The 21371-nt window shown below is 38.7% G+C and overlaps 2 protein-coding genes across 5 annotated transcripts in view; one reads left to right on the top strand and one right to left on the bottom strand.

Moving 5' to 3' along the window:
* Nucleotides 1-21371, bottom strand: part of Cmss1 (cms1 ribosomal small subunit homolog) — a 407227-nt gene that overhangs the window by 274087 nt on the left and 111769 nt on the right. The gene's annotated exons all lie outside the window — the stretch shown is intronic.
* The window catches only part of Filip1l (filamin A interacting protein 1 like), an 80506-nt gene continuing 78238 nt past the window's right edge, over nt 19104-21371 (top strand). Inside the window, exons 1-2 of the mRNA XM_008831251.2 lie at nt 19104-19351; nt 20364-20537. Of these exons, the coding sequence (XP_008829473.1) occupies nt 19109-19351; nt 20364-20537 (417 nt within the window). The 5' untranslated portion in view covers nt 19104-19108. The remainder of the gene's footprint in view (nt 19352-20363; nt 20538-21371) is intronic.

The raw sequence follows: 21371 nt of genomic DNA on the forward strand, positions 1-21371 counted from the left end.
ATGATCCATTCCATGCGGCTTCTATCCCACAATGACTGAGCCAACCATGAATGAACTCCCACGATCCTGAATTCTTTACACTGTTTCTAAGAGTTGGAAATTTCTGTGCTGGGGGCAGAATCTGCCAGAAAATTCTTTTGTTTCTTAGACTTGAACAGACAAAGGGCTGCTGAACAGCTGAGGAAAATGTTTGGATTCTACAGAGCAATACTATAATTTGCTCATTATGGAAATACTTCAGACACGTAGTTAGAGCCAAATAACCCCACTGAAACTGCCCTCATTTGATGTAGATACACACTTTGTGATCAGAGACTACAGGATCTCAAGCAGTAATTGATGTTATTCCTCTCATTTGTCAGTGAAAAAATCAAATCTACAGGAGACTGTGGTATATGAGCTTTTACAGCCCCTGGTAATGTGTGGTGCCAAATGTATATATATTCTAGATAACAGCTTAAAGTTGGCCCTAAGTCAGATGCACAGTTAACTCCTATCCCACTAGAATAGTGATTTTGTGAACAAATTTCAACTAAGAGGTAGATGCAATCATTCTTCCACATGGATTTATTCATAGTTTTCTTCATAATTATGTCATAGCCTCATCTAAATCTAAATTTGGGTATATGTGTGGTATACGTATGTGTACATGTTCATGCGTGTGGGAGAGAGAGATATACAGAGTATGTGTAGGCCAGAGGCTGATATTCGATATCTTCCTCAGTCACTTCTCTACATTATTTTTTGAGGCAGAGTCTCTCACTTGAACGCAGAGCTTATTAATCCAGCTGGACTGGCTGTATAGTGAACTCCAGGGATAGACCTGTCTCTGTCTTTCCAGTTCAGTGTTATAGATGTACACGGCTGCCATGCATGGCTTTTATGTGGGTGCTGAAGAGCCAAACTCAGGTCCTTATGCTTATGTGATAAGCACTTTACCAAGTGAACCATCCCCCTTTTTTACATAAAGTTGCATTGCCATTCATTTGTGTACATTATACTGCTGCTTAATGGGGGGTGGGGGGGAGAGAGGGAGAGCGAGAGAGAATGGAGAGGAGGGAGTGAAGGAGAGGGTGGGGAGAAGGAGGAAGGGAGAGAGAGACAGAGATAGAGACAGAGAGACAGAGAGGGAGAAGAATAGTTGTGGCAGAAGCTCTGAGGTCTGCAAAACCTAAGACGTTTAATGTTTGGCTGTTCACAGAAAATGTCTGCTGAACTGCGATCTAAGGACAGCTGTTGGTCCAATTAGACACTGAGTAAAGTCAGAAAGAGAAGTCATACAGCCAAACTTAAGGTTGTGGGGACCGTGCATGTGGTGGTGGTGGTGAGACTGCCAGGCAACAGCGGTGTCTCATACAAGTACTTGCTGCATTGCTATTTCCTTCCCATCTTCCTCAGTTTAATATCCAGCAGCTTTATATATGTGAATATATGAGCTTTGCTAGGTAAAGTCTACATGATTTTAATCAGGGAGATTGGGCTAAAACAAAATCTGGTCATTTGATGATATTCAAGATAATCTCAACCACTCATTCATTTGATAAAGCATGTAACAAAAGAGACTATGTTCTGCACTCATGGATCTAATGGTTCAGTGAAAAGATGTGCAAATTCTTTAGATAACATATATGTAAGTTAAACTGCTACTATAATTACTGGTATAAGGATGTTGTGGCATTATAGTAGGTAACAGGGTTATGAACTCAGGGAGGGACCTCTCACTAAGTGTCACTGAAGCTGAGGGTTGAGGGACAAAAGGAAGGACAGCAGGGGAAGAGGCATAGAGCATAGCCCCAGTGAAGGCCGAGAGTTGGAAGCGAGAATGGTAGTGTAAGAGACTAACAGAAGCTGCACATCTCAAGGGGAAAGACTGAAGAGGGAGGGGATGAGGCGAAGCTGTGGGCCAAACCAAGCAGAGCTTTGAATCCTTATTAAGTTTAGAGTTATCCTAAAGGCAGAGTTAAACTCAGTAACCCCTATGTGACAATTCTTTCCTTCTGGAGCCATTACTGTCTTTGTGATCAGTTTTCCTTTCTTTTGAATCCTGAGCTAAATACACAGTTCTGTTTTGAACATTCCCTAAATCTTCATCAATATATTCAATCAGCAAAAAGAACATTACAACAAAGAATTTATAGTACAGCTTTTTGTGAATGTATTAAACATGTATAAAGACAATTATGTGAGCTTGTCCTTATTGCTCTGCCTGTATAGACTGGCAAACATTGGGCCTGGTAATCCATATTTACCTTCATGCTGGGAAAGGCAGTTTTTAAAAACTTTTCATGAGTGTTTTGACTGCAAGTACACCATATGCGTGCAATGCCTGCAGAGGCAAGAGGAGGGTGTCAGACAAACTGGAATTATGGATGGTTGTTAGCTGCCATGTGGGTGCTATTCTTCCTTTGGAACAGCAAGTGTTCTTAAGTGCTGAGTCATCTCTTCAGCCCCGGAACAGCATTTTTCTAAACTTCAGTAATACTACAGAATGAATAGCATTTTATAGTTGAAAAGCCAAGAAAGTCACTAATGGCAGCTACTGAAAATAGAAAGCAATACAATTAAGTGAAAATAAAGATTTCAGGAATAGCAATAGGACACCTACTAACTTTGTGACGTTGAGCAGGTTACCTGTCTAGTTCTGGTTTTCCCACATGCAAAATGAGAAAGTCAGGGATCCAGTAGAGTTTTTAGTAAGTATTAAATGAAATGTTGTAAAAGTCCTTAATATAGAACAGAATCTCTCAATTTCTTCGATTCCTATTGCTGATTCACGTCACTCAGCACAGGGAAGCCAGAGCTGTGGCAAGAGCTGCAGATAAGGAAGGAAATGAGGGTAAAGTCTTATTTGCTGCAGGGCTTACTTATCTGCAGATGGCTCCTTGTGCTTTGCAAACTTTACTAACTTTTGTTTTCTAACCTTAAAGCTCAAAGTACTAACACCTTAAAATGACCTCATGGTCAATCTTCCAAAGTGGGTAGCAAAAATACATAAAATCAAAGATATGTTTATTTAATTATAGAATTAAAAGTTATTATGGAGAACGATGACATATTTGGGAATACTTAAAAACTTAAAAATCAGCACAATTCAGCCTGATATTCTCTTCTCTCTCTCTCTCTCTCTCTCTCTCTCTCTCTCTCTCTCTCATACATATTCATGATAACAAATACCCTTGCTAGTCACTGTTTTTAAACCCATCGGTTTTAAGGGAAAAATTAGTGACACCAAATGAAGAATTATTCTTACATATAAAATAAGTCTTATTCTGATTCTCAGAACTTAGAAGTAATTAAAAAGTACGAATTATATTCTAGACTAAAAGAACCACTACTAATGCTTTGTTGTACAACTCCAATCATCTTTTAGATGCCATACCTTTTTTGTTTAGGAAATTATAAAATAAGTACAATTACTTGGGAAAACATTTAGTACTTTGAGATACAGCTCTGTTAGCCTTTGAGGAAAAACCCCAAGGTCACTGAAGGGCTGTTTGTTTTTCTTTCAACTGATAAGGGCACTGAGTAGTTGTACAGAATGAAGAATGTGGCACTACACGAGGAGGTACAGACTGCACATATTCCTGGCTTCCCCAGGAGAACACAGAGTCATGCTATACAACTGACCTTCCTTTCAGCCAGAGCTAAATGACAAAAATCCAAAGTATAGTTAAATATTTAAGCAGGAAGCCAGTTGTCAATTATGAGGGGGATTTATTTAAATTTGGCTTGTTACAAACAGATTGAATAACAAATATATCAAAATAAAATCAGGGTATGGGAAGGGCAGCCTAGTTTTTTCATACACCTAGCCATATGAAACTATTTTCTTACATGCTTTGGGTGTAAAGATGGAGAGTCCCTTTCTCAAGGCTTTCAGCACACACTAGGAACCATTATCATAAAGCTGATAGTAATAGTACATAATGAAGCCAGACCCTAATCAAAGACTTTGCCTTTCCATTGGTTGTCACTAGAAATATACCCCCCAACCATCTGCATCCAGATACACACAAAAGAAATACCATAATCTCATGTAGAGTTACTAGACAAAGATATGAAAACTGCCATGAGTAAGTCACACTGTGGATATCAAAATGTGTGTGGCACTCCTGGGCCTGAAGTTATCTCTTGGTTCTAGGATGAGGAAGTAGAGCATGAGCATAAGCATGAGCCCAAAGGAGGATGTAAAGGGGAGGAGGAGATGGCTCCTTTTTAAAGAAATATGGGGTGAGGTTGGCTTCTCTATCTTTATAAAAGCCTTCTCAACTAGCCGCCTAGCCTCTTCCCCAGCAAAAAACAGGGGTGGCCTCTAAATGCCAAAAGAATAACTGTCTGTGTTTTGCATGCTGAAATTGACTTGGCAAGCTCTCTACTTTGCAAAGAATACAAAGAGCTTAGTTTAGTCTGTGTGTAAACGCTTCACAATCATTACCCCAAACATCCAAAGCAGGGGAGGGTAATGATTCTTTGTTTTCCCCCTTAATTGTAAGCGTCTGACATCCATTTATTTACTCATAGCTCCTAGCAGCAGCCACCCTCCCAGGTCCACACACTCTCTGGCAGCCCTGAGTGCTTTCTAACAAAGGGCTACATGGAGCCACACACAGTGGGTGTGGAGAATCCTCAGGCTTGCTCTGGTCCAATCACAGAGGACCTGCTCCAGTCCTATAGATTCCAGAGTGTCTGAGATCCAGGTTTATCCAACTGGTTGGAAAGGAGTGGGTTAGTCATTTCCTTCCACCGACCGGTCCAGGAAAAGTTCTCTTCTGATACAGTTGAATGGGGGCACTGACAAAGGCCTGGTCCTCTCTCTGGTCTTTCCTAAATGAGGACATAAAGGGAACGTCTATGTTTGAAGATCCAAGACTAAATTCAAACTCAGAATCTAGGTGGACTCACAATACCTTACAGCAAGTGTTCACCTTGTTGACTGTGTTTTCCTTGATGCTTTGTCATGATTTTTGACTTATTATTTAATTTAATTTTATGTGTATGAGGTGTTTTGCCTGCATGTACGCAAATGTACCATGTGTATCCAATGCCCATGGAGGCCAGAAAAGGGTATTGGATCCTCTGGAGCTAGAATTATAGATAGTTGTTAGCCACCATGTGGGTGCTGGGAACCGAAACCTGGTCCTCTGCAAAAGCAGCCAGTGCTCTTTAACCATTGAGCCATCTGTCCAGCTCCTTGACTTATGATTTTTTTATTTATGTAGACTTCATGCTTTGAAACAACTCTCTCCCTACCTAGGATAGCTGAATAAAGGGGCTTGAATTTAATTTACACTGTGCCTTATTTAATTTCTTACCATTTTGTGATGCATGCTTTTTATGAAACAGGACTGGCCACCTCAATTTTGCTGATGTAATCAGAGTTGTAATATAATGGTTGGGAGATGTCTGTCCCAACTTGACACATGCCATTATGTCTAATGAGAAAGAATTCAGGCTCTGAAGCCAGAAAAATTCCTGTTTTGCCATTTACCAGCTCTATGGCTTGGTGCAGACTGACTTAACCTCTTTAGGTTTAGGTTCCTAGAGCCCATAAAGTATAGATTAATTATAACATCTGCTTCATAGGATTTTCATTCTAAAGGAAACAGTGCACGTAAAGTGCTCTACCACAGTACCTGAAGACAGTAAGTTCTGTATTGCTCTTCTGCCAAAGAGGATTTTTAAAGCCTTCACTGGCCAGTAGGCACTCAGGAGAGCATATTATTTCCAGTCAGCAGCCTTCGTCATCTTGTTTGGAACAGTTCTAGAGTTCTAGCTAGTGTGAACTGAAAAGTAACTTCACGCCAAGTCCCTTCAAATTGGCAGGAACACAATTCCTTATCCTGTCTCTCTTGGACATCAATGGGTTCCTGGCCAACTTTCAGTTCCTTCAGGTTGCCCATCTCCATCTCACATAGGGACATGATACACACACTCTTCAAATACTTAGCTCTGACTGAAAGAATTCACTTCATCCATTTGGTGAAGTACAGTTAAAAAATATATTTGTCTCATGATACTAAAAAGCTATTTTCTTATCTTTTAAAATATCCTAAGAAGGGAGACATATATGCTGAAATGAAAGATAAAGTTGTATCATTAGGACATCTCCACCAGGAAGAACTGAGTTCCTGTCATGTGCCAGGTATTCTTTTCATGCTGTTAACACAGAGCCCCAAAGAAATGAAGCAATTTGTATCAAAATGGACAAGATTGTATCAAGGAAGGCAGGCCTGTAACTCAGCCAAGCAGTGCACTGCTTGTACTCTTTGCCCTGCTGTATACCATGTGGTTACTTATTGATTTGCTTAAATTTGGAAAAGTCTGGAAAATAGATGGAAAGTCCAGGGCACTGTCTCCCAAAAACAAACAGTGCATTCTTTCATACACAGAAAACACTAGTTTTTCATATTATCTAATATACCATATACATTTAAATTCCCTTGGTCTTCTTTTCACACACCTCATGGACAATTAACACTAGCTGTTATTAAGATAACATTTCATTCACTGCTTTGTCGACTCCCTAGGCTTTATTAAATTTATCCTTTTTCAGAAAAAAGCCCCTAAAATGTGAAAACAATGTAATAGATAACACCAATATTTTCCCAGCAAAATCTAGTATTTTCCTACATTATTAAATATTCTGGGGCTGGGGAAATAGCTTATCAGGTAACAGTGCTTGCTCTGCAAGCCCTACGATCTGAGTACAGACCCTGATAACTCCTATTAAGAAAAACGAGATATGGAGGCACATATCTGTAGTCGCGGCACTTCCACAGTGAGACAGGAGGCAGAGACACAAGGTCAGCTAGGCTGCAGTATGCAACACTGCAGCAGCAAGGTGGAAGGTGAGGACTGACACCTGTGACTTCCACATCTTACACCATGCCACGCATGCACGCACGCACACAATTATTAATTTGGGTGTTTCATCTTCTCTATTATAAGCAGCCTTGTGGATAAGAAACCTTATCTGTGCTTTTTTACCCTTATTTTTCATTACTGAACACTATCTTTGTTCTAGTCATGAGGAATATTTGGTATTTCTACCACATTCTGTATTTTTCCTCCACTTTCTGTCTGTACATATGGTCTAGAAACTCTTCTTCATCCTTCAAGAATCAACTCACCTTTGAAGTTGTTTCAACAAGTTGTTTGGCAGTTAGTTTTTTCCTTTCATATATTCCCAAATCACTTTGTACACTGGGAATTATTTATAGTGTCTTTGGATTTTGAATTTGAACATGAACCTATGTTTCTACTACACTAAGCTATGAGTTGCTCAACACCTCAGTTTTTTTTTTAACTTTTCATTTACCAAAGGAGAATGATACCAACTCTATGTGTATACATTTATAAAAAGACATAAAGAATAGAAACTACAAATCATACAGTCATAGAAGAGAAGCTTTGTAAGCCACTTCTCTTGTCTTTCCCTAAAAAGAGAAAATATAAATGTCTCAAAATAGACATATGCTTGAGAACAAGAGTCATTCAGTTTTTCCCCAGTCACAGAATGATAAATACAGTGTACCTGAGATGCTGGGCAAGGGGCAGTCAGTGGCTCAAAGGTCTCATGTTGTCCAGGGGCCTCAAGGGTTTTGGCTCTTTCTCTGTAATATATATTTCTCTATTGTAGTCATATTTTCTTAGATAAAAGAGGAGAAAAGAAAGACACATGTTGTCATGTTGGACTCTCTAGACAGGAAGTCTTGCCCTCTTCTAAATGTTTACCTGCAAGTGCTCGTTACATTGGAACTGTCTACCCAAAAGCCAGTGTGACGGCACTCAGGGTGATCTACTGTTATCCAAAAGGTGAGGAAGATGGTTGAGAAAGACAATTTCTGGGTGACAAAATTCTGAAAGGCAAATTTTTATCTTTTAGGATTTGTATCTTTCTACAGCTGGATATACAGGTTGACTATGAACAAGGAGTGTTGTAACAGCAACAGCAATGAAGCTGTGGGCAGGAGACCCATGTGCTGGTGTTGGCTCTGGGTGTGGCCACAGGCACATCCCTTAACTTCATAGGGCCTTGGTTACAGAAGTAAGGGGACTTCTAAGGCCAAACTGCCTGACTAGAAAAAAAAAAAAAAGAGAGAGAATAGAAAGGTTAAATGATTGATTCAATATCATCACACTTACAAGAAAAACCAGAGTTGGAATATGTAAAGTGCTGTAGTTGAAAACTGTTAAAAGAATATGATTTCTCAAGAGCTCTAATCTAGGCCTGGGAGTGTGGCATTTAAAGCTAACTTGGATTATATGAAAATAATTTTCTTTTTCTGTTCTATTCCACCAAGCTCTGGAAAACATTCTCAGCCTTGTTTCAACCTTAAATGAGAAAAGAATCTTTAAAGAGCCACTGATTTGTAATGGAAAACTTGGACAAATCAACTATTTATACTCAAGAGATTTTTATATTTCTTTTTGTCCTTTCTTCAAAATACACAGCTAAGAAAAGCCATGATGTAAGTTTGCCCCATTAGACCTCATCAGCAGGCTATTTATTCTGTATCTACAGCCTAGCCACTTCTGTGACTGCAGTACTTAGTAGACAAGAACCAAAGAATACATTCAAGGCAAAGAGAACGTGAATGTCAATGGACCTAGCATAAGCAGAGAGGGAAAGAAAAAGAATAAGGATACCTAGGTTTTCCTCACTGGCAAAACAGGATGGTTAGCTGTCTACTGATGCTATCAAGAAAGGTAAACATGAAAGGTCATCTGTAAGCAATCACTTTATAATTTAACCTAGAAGAAATCTTCATTAATGCCCCCTATTAAAATTTGGGTCCATATTTAAAACCCCACTGAGATCTGTCAGCTAAGCTCTTCCCTACAAATATATGCTATATTACATTAGTGGTGTTTAACATCTGGGAAATGGTGCCCAACCTCATATATTTCTTTAACAGTCAGGTCTAATGAAGAATAGGTCTAAAGAGGCATAATAATCAAGCGTGTTTGTGTGTTGGGTAGGGGGCTTGAATCTATCAATGGTGCAATGATAGGTGAAAATTTTTTGGAATAAAGAATTATTCCAAAAGAATAATTTTTCGATTAAAGGAGGACACTACAGGAACAGCAGTAGCTTTGCCTGATTTAGCTGCGAGACAGAACCAGGTACATGACCTGAAGTTACTGGGAGCTGGGCTGCAGCTGCCAACAAGGGAGCACTTTTCTGACACTATGCTGGCCGAGCAGGTGATGATGGGGCACTGAGTGCTCTGTACTGTGGGGAATGGACGAGAAGACAATGGTGTGGCCTTCCAAACTCGCACTTGAGTCTTTGCTTTCTGTAACTTTTTCTCTTAGAACTTGAAATCCTCGGGAATATGGACTTGAACTAGACGCTCCACTTTCCCTCTTCTGAAACTTGGTTACACACTACAAGGAAAGATACCAACAGGGGAATGTTTTGGTGATTTTTTTTTTTCTGAAAATGAGAGAAATTGGCAAACAAAGCCAACTGCTAAATTAGGTTATCTGATTTTCAATTTGTCTTTCCCAGCCATCAGAAAGGTTTACTGCAGCTGGATGAATTTAATGTCTTCAAATGTTGGTGTCTAGGGCAATAAAAGGAAACCCTTTAAAAAAATTTTTATTTTGAGAGACCAAATAAAATCCCAACAGGATTTTTTTCCCTAATCTGGCCATGCAAGCACAACCTGGCTGTTCTGCAACTTAGCACTGTTAACATCTATTTATAGAAAGTATTTTCATAGATGAATCACATTTACCATAAGTCAGATGATATTAAAGAACCTAAACAGCTCTGCTGAGAACCCCATAATTTTACTGCAGCTCTGTCCTTTCCCCTTTGAGGAAACTAAGCTTTAACTTAATGGTTCAATGCAGAGAAAGGAGAGAAATGTAAAGCTAGCAGATATGTTCCCTAAAATCAGCAAACTATGACCTTTTAAACACATGCAAACTTAAAACTCTGGATCATTCCCAGCAACGAGTGTCCTCAAGTTAGCACAGAATTGCTCTATATTATGCAGTCTTCTTGCCTTTAAAATAAACACATCTAAAATTTCCCACCAAACTAAGTTTAAATAGCGTAACTTTAATACAGTGTAATATGCCTAAGAACAAAGTGAATGATGGTTAAATAAAAAGTGTGGTGGGTATTTAGATTATTTTGTGTATGTCATGGTATGTGGGGGAAGGTAAGGGTGAGGACAAGCAAGATTAGGGTACACATTAGCAAACCTTTTGCAAATGTAGTGAAATTAACAGAGAGTTCTAGTTTGCCTTGAAGATCTAGCATCACTTCCCCACCTACCATACAACATCCTGTGTACATAAACACACAATCACACTGAACTTTCTGTAGGTACCAGTGCTGCTATGAAATAGGTATTTTCTTTGTCTTTGATGTTTCTTGAGTTTCTAATCTCAATTTACCTTTATCAAGCTTTTTCCTACTATTTTTTCACTTTATTTTGAGGTTAAACTCTTTAAGATTATATAAGATATCATATACAGAACACAACACAGTGCCTGTCATGCAGGAGAACATCTCTATAACTATTTGAACAGATTCTCAGTATCCTTTTCAGCACATCTCACCAGTATTTCACAGACAAATCATCTTTACCATGAGGCAGCTCTCCTGAAAAAAGACTGCAAGATTCTGTCATCCTATAAATCCCTGCTGAGGTCCATCTCTTCCTGAACATAGTGGCACAGACATGAACAGAGGCCTTGTACTCAGAGTGTACAATAAATCCACTAACAGGTACCATTATCTCCATTTCAATAGATCTGTCACCTTGAAGTTAGGATTTAAGTCCAGTTCCACTGGATTCCACAACCTCATACACTTTTCTATTAAGACATGTTTCTTACCACTCCAAAATGTTAGCAAAGTAGTCACAAAAGCACACCGACATTTAAGAGTAACTATACACTTAAATATTGTTTCAGCACATAAGTATAAAAGTAAAGTAATTTTACTGAATAGACCAGTTGCTCCAAGGCCAAAGGCTTGCAGATTTAAGTTACCTGGAGTTTTGTATAATTCTAGGTACTCAGATTTCAACATATGGGGCAGGGGGGCACTAGCTCTACACATATCAGTGTTAAAACAAGATTTTCCTTTACCATGCATGCCTTTTATAAGTTCTAAGTAGATACAGCATGGTGATTTAGTGGGTATTGTAGATAGACTGCCAAGGTAGAATCTGATTTTGATACTATGGAAGAAGTATGATCATATGATCTTTGGCAAGTTATTTAACAATCCCAACCTTAGTTTTCTCACTTGCAAAGTGGAGGAGAGGAAAAACAGGAACGGTTTTGTAAGGATTAAGCAAATTAATGAAAGGAAAACATTTAGAACAGGTTTGTATATGGTAAGTACTGCCTGAATTCATATGAGTTAGCTCTACTATTATAATTTATAGTCAAAATACTTTTGACTAGCTGCTTCAATGTCATATTAATTAAGACCAATATTTCTTTTGAGGCCTTATCAAATTATTTTACACAATCAAAATATCCTCATCATATTTTTCCATAATTTAAACATGAAATTAATTGTATATTAAAACTAAAAATTTTGTCTAAGTAGCTAGTAAATTAGAATAAACAATTTTTGATATACATGATTAATAAAGAGAGGCTTCAAAAAGTTAACTTTACAGTAAGGACTTGACTAGGGTGTATGCATTAGGGAGAGGGGTTGAATAGAATAGGCCTCTATTTACATTTGGCCATTTCCTGTAGCTAAATTAAGTAAATAACTACAAATTCTCTGTAGTCCTCTTGCATAGACACATTCTTACCAAGATCCACCATGATTTCAACTAGCTTAAACCAAAGAAAAACAGAATGAGGTCACTACACAGGAAAACAAAACACAATCTACTTCTCATTGCCAACTGCATGGTATTTGTATCCATAGATACAAGACAACAGAATCACAAAATTCTAGTGTGGGAAGTCCTGGGACTTCAGAGATCATCTAGTCTCAGGCTTCAATTCTGTTGTCAAGGGATCTACTAGGGAGTGAGAAACAGAGCAGAGGTCACGAGAAAGGACCCCAGTCCTTGTTCCGTTCTGAATGATCTAGGCCAGTGTAACTCACAAGCCTCATTTTGTAAGTAATAACCCTGAGTCTGACTAATTACAGGCAGAACCAGAATCAGAAGGCCACCATTATGAGTGACAATCATCTGTAACAACATATTGGGCTGCTGAAAATTGACAACTAAGCAGGTATTCTCCATCCAAACTCATTGAGTAGTGTATCACTGTCTACACTTTCCAGAGCAAGGCACCATTATTTGGAATTTTAGTATCAAAAAAGGCTGGGGCAACCATTTACTCTCTTCTGGGGTGGGGGAGGGCTGAAAAATCCTAAACCACGATTGCTGTCACAGCATTTTTCTTTACCTTACTTTGCATCCCTGGGCCAAGCACAGATGCACTAAAAAACTGCCAAGAAAAACAATGAAGTCACTGATAACACCACCCATAAGAGTATCATCAAATTCATGTCTTTGTTTTCTTCCTCTCAATTCTTAATTACTTCTCATTACTGATCATGCTGTGGCTGTTGGCAGAAATGCCAAGACTCCAGCACTGTAAACATGTAGAGACATACAACTCAGCACACCAGGTGTCTGTACATGAGAGGCCTGCTCACAATTCCAATGTGACTACTACTTCATTAGTCACAAAAACACTACTAACCCCAGTCCTCAAAGGAACAGGAAGTCTCAGAAGAGGAAAAATTGAAAAAGAAAAAGAAAGAAAAAAAGAAAAAGACAAAAAAAAGAGCTTTAACCACTTTAAAGAGAATAACAAATATAGTATTAAAAGGTTTCAGGTCATTCCTTTTTTGCTAACTACTTATAAATATCATCAGTGGCTCTCCTTGGGAGGCTTTGGATAACCCACTTTAAGAGTGAGGGGTGAGAAGCAAAGATATATACAGAGCTCCTTTCAGTCTCCTACTGCAGCTTGGGGTTGCCTGAGACCAAAGGGCACTACTCGGGAGCAATGCCAAGCAATCTGCCCTGCTAAAAGAAACTTAGTCTTGCTATTCTGGAAGGCAAACTTCAGGAAAAAACAATGGGGGAAGAATTAGCAGCAGAATACAAAGGACTGCTATTAGTAGGCAATTTCTTCCACATAGGAGTACGAAACAGAAAAGCCCAAGAATGGATCATAGAAATCCTTAACAAACAACTTTTAAAGAAATCAAACGGGGCTGGAGAGAAAGCTCAGCAATTACGAGCACTGGCTGATCTTGCAGAGGACCCACATGATCTTCCTAGCACCCACATGATGGCTAGCAACCATCCCTAACTCCAGTTCCTGGGAAATCCGATGCCCTCTTTTGACCTCTTTTTGCATGACATGAGTACACTTACATATATGTAGGTAATACACTTATATACATAAAAATAAAATATTTATAAAAACCAACAAACAAAAACAAAACATTAAGCAAAAAAGGAAATCAAATATTCTTATATGTCCAAAAAGCTAAAATAACTAAAGCAGTAAATATATTCTATTATTTTTAAATTCAATTGGTATTGAATTTACAAAGAAATTTGAGTAAGTAAGTATGGCAGGCTTCTTCAAACCTGATGGCAGTCAATCTCTCTCATTCCTTTGTAACATGAGTTTGTAGCTCTCTCCATCTAGCAGAGGAACTATTTTCCTACTCGTGCATCTGGGCTGACCCTGTGATGTACTTTTACCTATAAAATGAGCATTTCAGCTCTTACCCTGTTGGAATGATATCCTCAGACTACCATTAGTGAACTGGGGTCCAGCCTGCTGGAGGATGAGACAAGATGAGACAATCCAGCTAGAGCCCCAGGAGTCCAAACAGCGAGTAGATAGGTATGTGTGAAAAACTGTACCTTAGATCACCCAGGCTCTGGAGAGATGCAAAATGGTTGATGCTAGGGAGTGAGCCACAGAATCTTGAGTCATTGTGGCCACTGTCTCAATTTTAGAATAGTTTAGAACAATAGTAGGCCACAGTATAAGAAGAAATAAGTCACCTTGTTGAAGGCTCACCCTGAAAGGAGTACCAGGCCAGGTACATCCTGGGAGACATGAACAGATATCAACAATATCAAGGCTTGGAGTGCAGCTCAATGACAGAACATATGGCACCTGGGCTCCATCCTTCACTCAGCACACACACACACACACACACACACAAATATAAACATTAGGCAAAGGCCCAAAATTACCCTGTCCTTCATGTGCAAATGTATTTATGTGAACAATATTTACTTGGTTTGAATATATCTAATTGATGCTATTCCTAAAGTGCAAAGCAGTGGTCTTCAAATACCTTTTTATGAGGTATATATTAATTTACTAGCAGAATACTATTTATAATTCAATTAATATATACATAGAATTTCCCTCAGTCATCTCCCACACATCATGATTTCTACCTTGTATAGTATGGTTCCATCACCTCAAGAGGATAAGCCAGAAGGATTGCTTGAGCCCAGGAGTTTGGAGACAGCATGAGTAACATAGTGAGACCCTGTCTCTTAAAATTAAAAATAAAATTATGAATTATATTATTTATACACAACCTAAGTTATGACACACACACACAAGCATACATATACTTCTTATATGCCTTTCCTTTTCTAGATAAATGACACCTTCCTAGTGACAACTACTGCCACAGATCACTAGTTATTGAGACTATACTTATTTATATAAGTCTTCTCTTTAGCTAGCCTACAGCATTTTTTGGACTGAGTATATGCATTTGTCTCAAGCAACACAGCATAGTAGCATTTTGGCATCAAAGATCGTGGGCTCATTTACTACCTGTACTTCCACTTCTTTCAGTTAGTAAATTATCTGTGCTACTTTTCTTAACTAACTATAAAATGGAGATAGTATTCCCTATGCCACAGTGTTGTGCTGAGTCTTGAGTTACTATGAGGAAGATGCTTAGAAGTGCACCTGGGCACAGTACAGTGTTCAGCACTAGCTATCACTATCATCATCCTGATGCCATCACCATTATTCCATCCCCAATGAATTCAGGGGATTAATTAGTAAAGATGGAGGGAGGGAAGAGAGGAAGTGTGTGAATTACAAAGAAAACACATTGTGTTGTGTGGCATGTCAAACTTTAGAAACTCTGGAAGGATACTGCAACTTTTAAACAGGATGTTTACTAATTTGAATTGACAAATGGTTACTGACAAGTAAAATATGTAAATAATAAACTATGAGCCCAAAAGACTTTCAAGTTCTATCCTTACAGCTTGACTATTAAGAAGATATAAAGAATTCTCAGCTGATACCAGTATGTTTACAGTAGATAGAAATTTAGAATGTGTGTGCTTGTCTCTCTCTCTCTCTCTCTCTCTCTCTCTCTCTGTGTGTGTGTGTGTGCGCGCCTGCATGCATGTATGTGTGTTGGGGATCAAATACCGAGCATGTGCAGTTCCAGTAAGTTATGCTTCCAGTACTGTGGCAGATAGGACCCCCAGTTCCAGGGGAATCAAATGCCCTTTTCTGACTCCTTGGGCACTGCACAACATGGGTGCACTTACACACATGGAGGTAATACACTCATACACATAATCAAAATAATAATGAAAATACTAAAAAAAAAAAAACCAAACAAACAAAATCAATCTAAGTCCACAATTAAAATTTTTATGTATGAATGGTATCAACTATTTATTTACTTTATGTGGAACAAGAACAGTTATTTTCTGTTACAAAATCAATTTATTATTTTTAAAAAGTTTAACATAAATGAATACAAAATTTAAAAAAAATTGTTTTACATTCATTTATTAATTGGGGGGACACACTTGCCACAAAATGCATGTGGAGGTCAGAGGAATTGGCTTGTAGTTGTAGTTTGGGTATAGAAATCAGATACAGATTCACTGCATATTCATACGTAGCATTCAAATTTCTATTCCAGTAAGATGCATACTCAAAAAATTCATCTCCCAGGCATGGTGGTATACACCTTTAATCCCAGCACTTAGGAGGTATAAGCAGGTGGAACTCTGAGATTGAGGCCAGTCTGGGCTACATACAGAGTTCCAGGCCAGCGGCTACAGGTAGACTGTCTCTCCCACCCCACCCCACCCCCAGAATTCTCTTCTCTCTCTCCATATGTGTGTGTGTCTGTGTGTGTGTGTGTGTTTGTGTGTCTGTGTGTGTGCATGTGTATTATTTAGTCTATGGTAAAAGGCACAATGACAAAATCTTGAGAAGAGTGTCATATAGACCATCTGCCTACCTCCTTCCATTTACAGATCACGATAATAGGTCTAGATAGAATCAGAATCCTAACTACATCTTGGAAATTAATTGTGACAGAATTCTTTTCAACTGACTTCTGCCTAGTTCACTGCCCTTTTCATGACCTGCTTCTCTCCATTCATGTCTATAAGACTTTAGGTAAAAGGGTATATTGAGGAAAATAAAGAAGCCATACCACAAATAACTTAGTGCATGACACACAGAGGCCTGCAATGAATGCTTGTCAAAGGATGGAGAGAGGAAGGGATGAACAGAGGACTCAATGGCAATGAAGTCAAGGTTCAGAAACTGTCTCAGGTTATCTCAAGTGGCATGTGCAAGCTGGAGAATCTCCCTCCCTGCCCTCCCTTCTTTGCTTCTTTCAGATAGGGTTGTGCTTCGTAGTGCAGGCTGTTCTCAAATTGGCAGTCCTTCTGCTTAGCCTCCTGAGAACGCACTATCGCGCCTAGCTATAATAACTTCTTAAACAGAATACTCAGGCAAGCTATTCTCTGAAAAAACTTTTTCCTAAGTGCATGCTTCACATTTTATTAAATTTAATGGGTAATAAGACATTTTTTATTCTTGGAAAACTGTTCTCCAAGTTAGAAAGGTAGTTAATACAAGCATAATATAAAATTTGGGAGATTAGATAATAGGTAATTATATAGTATTAGTAGTAAAACTAATGTTTATCAAAATGCTAATTTCATATTAAGCATATTGTAAGCATCTGGTATGTACTCAATCATTTAATCCTCACAGCAATTTTAGGTTATCAGCATCCTACTGCTATGACCTCCATGAGGACAGATGAGGAAACTCAAGCACAGAGGTATTAAGTAACTTTTCCAAAGTTTTGTAGCCAGTAAGTAATGGAACAGGTACTTGACCTCAGACAGCATGGTTCTAGAGTTCATACCATATCATTAAAAACTTTGACACAATGTTTCACTGAGAGAAGCAAGGATCTCTAACGATTTTGAAGGGACACATACGACGTAGCTCAAAACTCCACTCCTATGCCCTTAAACATATTCCTAGGACTGTATATGCATGTGCATCAGAAAACATATTTGTGGGCCGGGCACGGTGGCCTATGCCTTTAATCCCAGCACTTGGGAGGCAGAGGCAGGTGGATCTCTATGAGTTCGAGGCCAGCCTGGTCTACATAGTGCGTGCCAGGCCAACTGGGGCTACAGGGAGACCCTGTCTCAAAAAGACAAAAAAAAAACAAAAAACAAACAAACAAAAAAAAAACGTTTTTGCAAGTTCAGAGAGACATTATTCAAGTACTAAGAGGGAAAAAGGTAAACTAGTTTTTAAAAAACTATTAAGAGGTTTACAAACGATATATTATTCATAGAATGAAACCCTAAATAGCAATCAAAATATATAAACTACAGAAAAAGGGAACAAAGAATTTCAAAACTATAATAGAGGATAAAAAAGTTTCAGAAAGATATATCAACATGCAACTTGTATAGGCTTAAAATGCAAAGAAATGCTATATAGTGTTCAGCAATGTGCACATTTTTAAAAAGTATAAAACGTGTAAGAATTTTACACACAAAGTTCAAGGTGGCAGTTACCTTAAAATGGGAGGGAAGAGAACAGGTACTAGAGGAGTCACTGGTATGGTTTCTATAATAGTTTGCTTGTGAAAGTTTCCTTCTATTATGCATAGTACTTTTTCAAAATTTTACAAGTATGCATAGTATATAGTAGCAGTTAAGTTTGGTATGCCTGCAGTTTTTCAAATTAAAAAAAATTATTATGTACTAAAAGTAAACACCAGTGATTATATGATTTGTAGGCAAAAAAAAAAAAAAAAGAGTAGGATTTACATGTGCTAGTACAAGCCTGTAATCTCCATACTGAGGAGGCAGAGGCAAGCAGAACAGCCTGGTCTACTGGTCTATGTGAGTTTTGTATATAGTGTGAGTTCTATACACAGTGAAGACATTGACTCAACAAAGCAAAACAAACAAAACCTGTAAAATTTATCTGCCTGTATGGTACTGGAGTACACTATAAGTTTAAGTCCAGTCAGAAATCTCAAAGGTCAAACAGCGTTTCTTGCAATTATTAATTCAGTAGCTGTATAATTCAATATGGAACTCTTATGGTCTATTTATTGTCAACTACTCTATGCAGTGGTGCATGTGCTTTACAGATGAGAATGCCAAATGTAAACTATGACTTATCCCAAGGATAGATCTCGAATTTTTGGTATACCATTGGGAATACAATCAAGGGCTGAGCCTTAATGTTTTTAATACTAAACTTTTGCCTTTACAACAAAGTAACCCAAAGTATTCGACAGCAACAATTCTGACATGTCTAACTTAATGTACCAAGTTAAAAACTTGACAAAACAAAAACATACAAAAAAAAATACTAACAACTTCAAAAGGAAATAATGTGAAACTAAAGAAAAATCATTAGCAAGTTTATTCTTTCACAATTATGTTAAGTATGCCTCAATTTAAGTAAGCACTTTGGCCACAGTTGGAGGTATGACCTGGGTCCTTGTGGTGGAATGTGTGGTGGATGAAGTTCAAACACAGTCTGTTTACCCATGGACATAAGTGGTTTTAATCAAGGCAGAACAAGCTTTTAAAATGTTGACTTTAAAATGAGAAGTGTAAATAAGACTGTGATTTATGAATCTGCTAATACCCTTCTCTGTTGTAGATACTAGATAGATCAAATCTGGGGCTGTGGTAAATATAACAAGAATGTAGAATTGTTAAAGCTGTAATAGGTACTTATAAAACTCTACCTCTCTGAAGAGTTACAAATCGTCTTCTCTTCTTCCAGGCCTCAAAGAATGCGTTCTAGAAGCAGCAACACAGAGGGGTCTCCCCGAAAGAAATTTCCAAGGCAAAGCAAATCCCACAGTTTCCAGGACATGAAGCACAGATTGCAAGACAAAGACCCCACTAGTGAGTCGGATGCAATCCTTCCACATGCCATATCAGAGAAGCCACACACTGGCAATGGCCATCAAGCAGATGACCTCTCAAGAGATGACTTATTATTTCTCCTCAGCATACTGGAGGGAGAACTGCAGGTCAGCTGGGTTGGAGTCATTCCTGCCATGATGCAAGGGGGAAGACTGCTTGTGCATTTAGTGTGCATGCTGCCAGAGAAACAGAAGGTGCGGTTCATATTTGCATGTACACGAAACTACAAATTTGTGTATTTAAAGCATAAATACACAAAAACACAGAATTCTTTTCTGCTGGTTCAAAAAGCAATTAATCACACTTAAAAACTGTTGTCATTATGACATATAATTGGCATGTGCATTGTGAAAGGTCACATCCTCTGCTCAAGCTGCTCTGATGCTTTAGCTCACAGACATACCAATAATCATGCCAGATGACTTCTGGACTGGTTTAAATAACAATAAGCACTTTTGTATCCCATGTAAATGGGTCCAATGCTCACATTAGCAGTATTAAACACCTGCTACACATCTGGAGAATCTTGCTTCCTATCTCTTGAAAGTCCGAATGACAGGTCATTAGGGGCTTTCCTGGAAGATGTTGATGTGGAGGTACGGGGGGACCAGCAGGGACCTGGTGAGCAGCATGCAGGCCAGAACTGAGCTGGGGCTCTTGAAGCCAGACACATTCAGGAATAGTCAGTACTGAGAATAAAGGCCCAGGGAGATGAGACCCAGTGTCCGTAGTGCCATCCTGATCTCTTCCTGCCTCAGCCGCTCTGTCAGAGAGCAAGACATAGCATCAATGGGGCGCCATCATGAGCTGGTGGCTGGGCGTGCTAAGGTAGAGGGTGTTCTGAGCGTGTTCAGTGAACACACACAACAGCCCTAAAGAGCAGGTCTAATGGTTCCCCAACGTTGTATAGCGACCATTTTATAAAATACTATGAAGGTGTAAATAGATTTTAAGAAGAATGAAGGGACATAGATCTAGTGCCTTCTCGAAAAGGTACTATAACCAAATATGATTCATTTATATTTGAAAGAGAACAAAAAATACTACTGACTATCACACGAAATCACATGCTGAGTCTGCTGGTAGATAAGCTTTCTGAAATACTTTGTGTTCTTACAGGCTCGAGATGAAGTCATAGGCATTTTAAGAGCTGAAAAAATGGACTTGGCTTTGCTGGAAGCTCAGTATGGGTTTGTCACTCCAAAAAAGGTGTTGGAGGCTCTCCAGAGAGATGCTTTTCAAGCAAAATCTGCCCCTTGGCAGGAGGACATCTATGAGAAACCAATGCATGAGGTAGGCACCACCTTAAGGGTAGGTTCTGAGCAGGCAGATGTACACCAGCCAGCCAAGAGACTGGGCCTACCTACAAAAGGCACTCCCCCTCAGGTCTTTACACTTTCACTTCCTAATGAATTTAAAACCCTCCCAAAGTAGATAAATAGAATAATCTCTATGGGAAGGCAAGATGAATGACAGACCAAGGTGCGTCCACTCAGCTTTGTTTCTTAATGTCGGATTGAAGCCTAAAAAGGAAGAGCACATGTATGTATGAATCCCTCAAACATATGTATTTCTTTTGGGGCCCTCAAGACGATCCAGGCTATAATAAAAAAGCAGATAAAGTTCAATCATCAAGGTTGAAACACTGAGGTACTGTGTCATCGAAAGTCTGAGCTTAAATGGAAATGATCTGAACTGCCCAAGAAATATATTTTAGATGACTGCATCTTTTCTTCAAAAATTTAAAGACAGCCATGATAGAGGGGTGAGACGATACAAGAGAGAAACAATGCCTAGCTAGTCATGAAAACCAGAGGGAACCATATTATTCCTACAATCTACTGACAAATTATACATAACAGATCAAGAAATATATCTCTAGATAAGGTTTATTTGAGACCAACTGGTCATTACCCAAGATTTATCTGCAGGACACACAGTAACTAAAAAATGCCAGAATGGTGGAACTAACCTTCTTGGATGTTTAACAGACATACCTTGAGATCTATACTAATTGAGTCAGAGGGATTCAAAGGACACTTTTTGCTCCTTGCCCTCCTAGGTCGATTAGTTCCCAGGGACCATGAGCATCTCACAAAATGTCCTGTAATGGTGGTGGGTCATCTG

This window comes from Nannospalax galili, unplaced genomic scaffold, assembly GCF_000622305.1.
Source record: "Nannospalax galili isolate Female #2095 unplaced genomic scaffold, S.galili_v1.0 scaffold355, whole genome shotgun sequence".
NCBI classification, from domain to species: Eukaryota; Metazoa; Chordata; class Mammalia; order Rodentia; family Spalacidae; genus Nannospalax; species Nannospalax galili.